The 7,013-nt window shown below is 41.2% G+C and overlaps 1 protein-coding gene across 1 annotated transcript in view; it reads left to right on the top strand.

Moving 5' to 3' along the window:
- LOC138005002 (DBH-like monooxygenase protein 1) overlaps positions 1 to 6,305 on the top strand; it is a 34,974-nt gene extending 28,669 nt beyond the window's left edge. The window contains exons 2-4 of the mRNA XM_068851297.1: positions 1,020 to 1,327; positions 3,270 to 3,416; positions 6,021 to 6,305. Of these exons, the coding sequence (XP_068707398.1) occupies positions 1,040 to 1,327; positions 3,270 to 3,416; positions 6,021 to 6,305 (720 nt within the window). The 5' untranslated portion in view covers positions 1,020 to 1,039. The remainder of the gene's footprint in view (positions 1 to 1,019; positions 1,328 to 3,269; positions 3,417 to 6,020) is intronic.
- Positions 6,306 to 7,013: the final 708 nt, after the last annotated feature.

The raw sequence follows: 7,013 nt of genomic DNA, 5'->3' as shown, positions 1-7,013 counted from the left end.
AAGTTCTTTTCCTTTACTTTCGTGAAAATAGAGCGGTATTTTCGTCCTCGTCGGCTTGAATAGTGCGGACCTGCGTGGAAAAAACCAGCAATTAAATTTCACAAAAACCACACTCCAGAAGACGAGCATGACGGCAATGGAGAAATATTATACAAAACACTAACCAAATGAAGATGACGACTGCTTAAAACGTCGTTGCTGTGCTCGAGAAAGCTTTGTTTTGGGGTAAAAACCTTTCATCCCTTCAACGACCGATCCTCTCCTGGGTTCCAGTCCTTCCCCGACAGGTCACGCAAAAACGTGACAAACGAAGTTTTCCAAGAGCTTCGTAAAATCACATCGATTTTACTCCCTTGGATCATCGGTGACCCCTATGTTTTTAACCATGAATCACTTACTCTACTTACTATCTACAAAATATGATAAAATGAAAAAAATCTCACCGTAAGAAGTTGTCTTTTTTTTAAATTTTCTTTCGTCGTGCCATCGAATTCCGGTAGTGATTGCAACGGGTAGAGGTTACGAAAATGCTCGTCCAGGATGAACTCTACTCTTTACGACATCCCTAGCGGCATGAAATTATTGTAAAATCCCACCCCTAAAAACTTATGTACGAAAACCTTCACTCTAACAGTTTATTTTTAGGATTTTCGATGGATGAGCAGATGAGGCTACCTTTCGTTATTATGACAGATTTATCGAAATTAAGGCATTTTTCCACTGCCATTTTCTCCGAAACAAAGTCGGTGACCCCGATTTTTTTTTTATTTTTGGAGTAAGTACTTTACGACCTAACTCTAGGCGAGAAATGAAGAAAATCTCACCGTAGGAAGATTTTGGCGCGAACGTCCTTAAATTAAAATATATGTAATTAGTTATGTAAACGACAACAACATAAATCGTGAAAAGAAACATAGAAGTGGCATTCAGGCCCAGAGCGCTTACAAGAGTCCTTTGGAATACTCAGGGGAGAACTCTGATATTCTCTTTTTTGTGCAAAATTTGTACCATTTTCCCAGCAAGTGGAACAGTGTCAATCATGAAAGTCACTCGTCTAATCACTCATGTCTTGGAACTGGTTGTGTTCTCGTGTGCTGCCAGCGCGGATATGCACGACGGGATGATGCACTACGCGAGTCTCAATTCTTCCGACGGGTCTTTCGAGTTGAAATGGGCCTACAACGGCACTACTGGAATGTTGTACTTTAAAATGAAGTGCAGGAACACTGGTTGGTGCGGAGTGGGTTTCAGCACAATGGGTGATGGTGCAAGCATGAAAGATTACGATATTGCTGCTGGTGGGTCCGCTCCCTCCGATTACCTTTATGTAAGTTTATCTAGTGTTTAGCTAGTATTCTAAGGCTTTTTTTTTTCATCATCTTTCGTTTGTGTCACCATGTAACTGCCAAATCCCTCGCGCGTTTATTTTCTAGTGTCTTAGTTCCTCAAAAAGGCGTAAGAGCGATTCAAAAAGCGGAGAGCTTCCGCGATAAATTTGTTTCCTAGTTTATTCTGATACATCGAGTTTAAGCGCTCCTTAAAGAAAGGGAACATTTGGCAATTATAAACCAAAATGGGAGAGATTTTAGAGATTTGCTGCTACTTTGACAGTTAATGTTAGTTTTCTGTTTGCTATTCGCTGAAAATGCCATAAGCCATGGTACAATAATACCCAGTGGATCATGATACTGCACAATCGATAAACCAGTTTCATTTTTGGAAAAACTGAGTTCAAATAGTTGCTAAGCGACTCACTATTTGTATAGTTGCTTTTTATCGCACTGAGTCTTTCCAGGGGCCGATTACATGAGCCGGGCTGGTCAGGTTTGCCGGGATGTCTTTCAGCCGGTATTACATGAGGTGAGCTAGCCCGGCTTGGACTCAATTTAGAATATGTCATGTGAAAAAAGATAACAACAACAAGAAGAAGTGGAGAGACGTTTGTCTCGCTAAAATTGTTATTAAAATTCACTATTCTACAATTTAAACAGGCCTTATGGTTTGCTATCTTATTTATCCTTTATTTAAACAGAAAAAAACGACTATTCAGTAGGCCATTTTGCAGAATATAGTTCAAAACCACTTAAACATAGCATTGTTAAACGTATTTTAGTATTTAAACGGTAGATATAGGCATATCTTTATCCCCTAAAAATCTTTCATCTGTTGGGATATCCTAGCTGAAAGTCTAGTGATCCGAAAATTGTAGGGATCAAAACTTACCTTTTCGAAAATATTAGCCAGAAAAAAGCTCCCGAAAATTCTAGGTGACCTTCTTAGGGTAAAAATCCATTAAAAATGGGCAATTATACCCATTTTTAGATGTTCGAAAATCCTAGGACAGGCAGGCAAGCAAGAAATTTTACAACAAAAGTTTCGAAAATTCTACGTCTAAAATCGTTTTCCGAACAGATATTTTCAATTCACGTTGGGTGCCCCTGATTTTGCTCTCAAGTGGAGTAATGTGGTTAGAAATCGCTGGCCCGGCTAACTGAGCTTTCCCGGTGAACGCGATCACATGGAAAAATCTCAGCCCGGTTAGCCGGGATAACCGAGCTGAAATTTTTCTCCATGATGTGATCGCAAACTTGACTTTTGGTGTATTTCTCAGACGTGCCAGGATCTCGGCTAAACGAGCCAGCCCGGCCGCCTAACCGGCTCATGTAATCGGCCCCTAACTTTGTTCGTTTTATTGTAATTTTGTGGCCGATATTTCCCCTTAGGGTTAGGGAGAACACCCCTTCCACATATTACAAAATACTTAATATTAGAATTAGCGAGTCGGTCTTCTAATGCAAATTGAAATGACATGTAACTACCAATTCTCAACTTTTCGTTCGCGCAAATGATTCGTTTGTTCCTCGGATCTCTTTTGTTTCTGATGAGACCTCGTTTGTTCTTAGTAGCCTTTTTTTGTTTTCTCCTTTGTAACGCAGCTTTCGTCACCTACATGTGCCGAACCTAATACCTATTTGGTTCGACCCAAATGATTAAGTCACACGTCGAACTTCTAATGTGCCGAACCTAATTCTTGGAGCAAACAAATACCATTTTCAATGGTTAAAATAAGGGAATGAACTGGTGAAAGAGGTTTGAAACGACTCATTTCCATTCCATCCCACTAGTTTTGCTTCAGTACACTGCGTTTTTTATATTCAAGGAAATTGCGATCATATTGAGATGCTCATAACAAACGCGTACACAGTGAACTGTGCATTTTCTCTCTCCTTTTTGTTGTTGCTGTGACTTTTTCCTTGTCGTTTGGACAGGACTACTGGAGTGCTGGTGTGGAAACTCCACAAAAAGACGCACAGCAAGACCTGACCATTCAATCTGTCAACCAAACGGGCGGATATACGATCGTGGACTTTAAGAGGCCAGCAAATACTAATGATATGAAGGATGTTCAATTCACGGTAAGATCAAAAGAGACAAGTGTGCGCGAGGTTTTCTTTTCTTTGTTCGCAATAATTTGGCCAACCTCTCTGTGAGGCCCCGTCCACACGTAACGTACCGGTATTCAAATCGAATTTCCTCGTCCGCACGTATCCGGATTCGTTCTAGTATCCAGGACTCCTCTGTGACTATTGTCAACAGAGCATGCGTCATCAGGCAAAGCGAGTTGGCAACAGGAAAAACGATAACATTTCGATTTCGTGCAGTGGCCATATTGAATATTTACGTGGTAAAGACTGAAGACTATATCTGAGTTTGTAATGTCATTGGATTTGAAAATATCCGGATTCGACCGGCCACACGATTTGCGTATTCAAAACTTTCCACTCTGGAGACTTCGGATTCACATGCCGGATTCACCGGATACGTGTGGACGGAAGCCGAATCCGCAAAGAAAAAGCTGCGGATTAAGAAAATATCCGGATTCGTGTGGACCTGGGCCTAAGACTGACGAGTAGTCAATAAAAATAAGGAACATACGGAAGCTACGAAAGGGACATCTTTGTTTGTTTTTCGAAATTTAGAGGATTTCCGACTGAAATTGGAGTTTTTGCGGGGAATATACGCAATATTTTACTGCGACCGTGAGTTTGCAAACTCGAAATTTCGAGTCTGTGAACGCAAAATTTAGAATTTCTAACCTCGAAATTTTGAGTTTAGAAATGATAAATTTTGCGTTCACAAACTCGCAGTAAAATGCAGACTGCGGACAAGGGGTAAAATGAAGACTAAGGTTATAATTTAACTGTTCAAAATGGCACAACCCATCAAGAAGTGCTAACCTTAGGCCTAACTACTGAGGCACAAAACAATATTTAGGCTTAACTGTTAGCACTTCTAAAGGGTTTGGGCTTTTATAACAGTTAAATTATAACATTAATCTGCATTTTACCCCTAGTCTGCAGTCTGCATTTTACACTAACCATTTTCCAAACTCAAAATTTCGAGTTTGTGAACGCAAAATTTCGAGTTTCTAAACTCGAAATTTCGAGGTTGTGAACACAAACTTTCGAGTTTGTAAACACAAACTTCGAGGTTGTAAACTCAAAACTTCGAGTTTCTAAACTAAAAATTTCAGGTTTGAAAATCTGATCACGAAATGCCATGTCCCTTAAGCTTACGGGCCACCGTACTTGAGTCCATTCCATTCTTAATTATTTATGAGGCAACCGTTTCCCGTCCGGGATCATTTGCGGTCCATTTGGGGATCATTTCTGGTCCAGGAATCATTTCCGGGCCGGGATCATTTGCGGGCCTGTACAGTACTTCTACAGTCTAAGTAAATCAATGATTGATTTACGTAGAACGTAGCCATAAAGAGATTTGATTTCCGATGTTGACTAGGGGATACTCGGAAAAAACCCGAGTGCTCCTCCTAAAACCTACCGACGACCTTCCGATCACTGGTTCGGATGCTCCAGTACCAGTTAGCTATAGGAACCTCGTTGGATACTGCCGCCAGCATCTAAAATTGTCAAAATGGAGCATTAATTGCCATAGTCCATTACACGGAAGGTCGTAGGTTCGACTCGGCTGCAAACTTTCCGAGAACCGTACTTACTCGAATAAGCGCCGCGGCGCTTATTTAATTGTTCGCCCCTCAAATGTGGCACTTGTTCGAGGGCGGCGCTTATTTAAAAATTGGACGCCAAACAAAAATATTTCTACGATGAAATGATATACGAAATCCATCATATATGAACTCCGGATATGAAATCAAGTCAGCTATGATTCTCGCAGTTATGAATGCAATTTTTGCAATTGCGTAAAGAAGCCTGAAAATTTCAGGACTTCAACGGGCTTTGAACCCGTGACCTCGCGATACCGGTGGGACGATCTAAACAATTGAGCTATGAAGTCACTGACGTTGGGAGCTGGTCATTTGTGGGTTTTAATGCTCCTGTGAGGAATGAATCAACGATGAAATGATATATGAAATGCATCATATATGAACTGCGGATATGAAATCAAGTGAAGCTATGATCCTCGCAGCTCCCAAAGTCAGTAGCTTCATAGCTCAGTTGGTTAAAGCGTTGCACCGGTATCGCGAGGTCACAGGTTCAAACCCCGTTGAAGCCTTGAATTTTTCAGGCTTCTTTACGCAATCGCAAGAATTGAATTCATAACTGTGATCATAGCTTCAACTGAGAAATATTTCTGTACGAAGGTTAACAGAAACGTCTTTTGATAGTCACCATTTGACTCTTACGGCATGCAATCACCTTGAACTGAAGAACATCGGTTTTGATGCAAATAAATTTCCCTTTTTTAGTTAGAGGGGCTTTTTAGTGTTTTTTTTTTATTTGACGAAATTCCTCGAATAAGAATAAGCGCCGCATTAGGACCACGGCGCTTATTAGGGGGTGGAGCTTATTTGATATTTAATTTGTCCCAAATGTGGCGGTTATTCAAGGGCGCCGCTTATACGAATAAATACGGTATCTCCGGGTCAACTACATGCAACACCGAAAAATAAAACCTCTTCATTTAATTCACCGGCCGGTTAACCTGGAACATCTCTTTAAATCAGTATTCTCTGACATCGTTTTTCATTTAATTTTCAGCGCGATACTAAAGTCTGGATTATGTACGCTATGCACAATGCTGATATCACTAGGTCGATGTTTCACAAACACTCGAAAAAAGGAAGAATATCCTCGACAGTTCAATACAACCTGATTGCGATGGCGTGCGCCGCTGACGGTTCCGTTCTCGGTGAGTGTGGCGCTGACGGTGGCGGGGACGGTGGCAGTGACGGCTCATCAGCGTCGCCAACCATTTCCAGCGGGACATGCGCTGCTCCCAGTGTTCTCTTCTATTTGATTGCCCACTTTGTTTTGTCTTCCTAAATCGGCACAGCTGGCATGTTATTTCGCGTAGTGTTAAAAGTTGAAGCTCCATCATAACAAACATAAGCTTGACAATTTATTAACCCTAGCAGTAGAACTGGTCTCGCTTCCTTCCATGTCTGATTAACAATAAATTCTGGTCACATTCTCGACTGATTGCCTCTTTCGTTTCTCGGATCCTTTTTGCAGTTTTAGGCGGAATTTTTGTATCGGCAATTTTTTTTTTCGGATTCAAAAATATCCGCGTCCACACGTAGCGTATTCTAATCATTTTATCCGGATACACTCAAGTGCCCGGTGCTTTTGACAATGATTTTGCGTGTTGAGCATTCGCAAAATCGTATGTTATTAACTATTTTCAAGTGAGAGTCTTTCTAGGTCCAAGGTCGATATGCCATGTTGATTTATCTCACCCGGAAAAGACTGGATCCGATAGTGTTACGTCAGCGCATTCAAAGACGACCGTCCACACGCATCCGAATTCGCAGCGTATTCAAACTTTCCACTTTGGAGACCGTATTCGAAAATTTCTGGATACGGCTACCAAATTCGACGGATAACTGTTGACGCAAGGCGCATTCGAAACAATAAATTTGCGGATACAAAAAAAGAAAGTCTGGATACGTATGGACGGCGCCTAAGAAACGATGACGGCAACGGCAACCCCACAAAACAATAATATGGTAAAATAGGGAAAATAATCGTGCG

The sequence above is a fragment of the Montipora foliosa genome, chromosome 6, assembly GCF_036669935.1.
Source record: "Montipora foliosa isolate CH-2021 chromosome 6, ASM3666993v2, whole genome shotgun sequence".
Taxonomy (NCBI): domain Eukaryota; kingdom Metazoa; phylum Cnidaria; class Anthozoa; order Scleractinia; family Acroporidae; genus Montipora; species Montipora foliosa.
The sequence above is the reverse complement of the archived record's forward strand: the minus strand, read 5'-3'. Positions and strand labels throughout refer to the sequence as shown.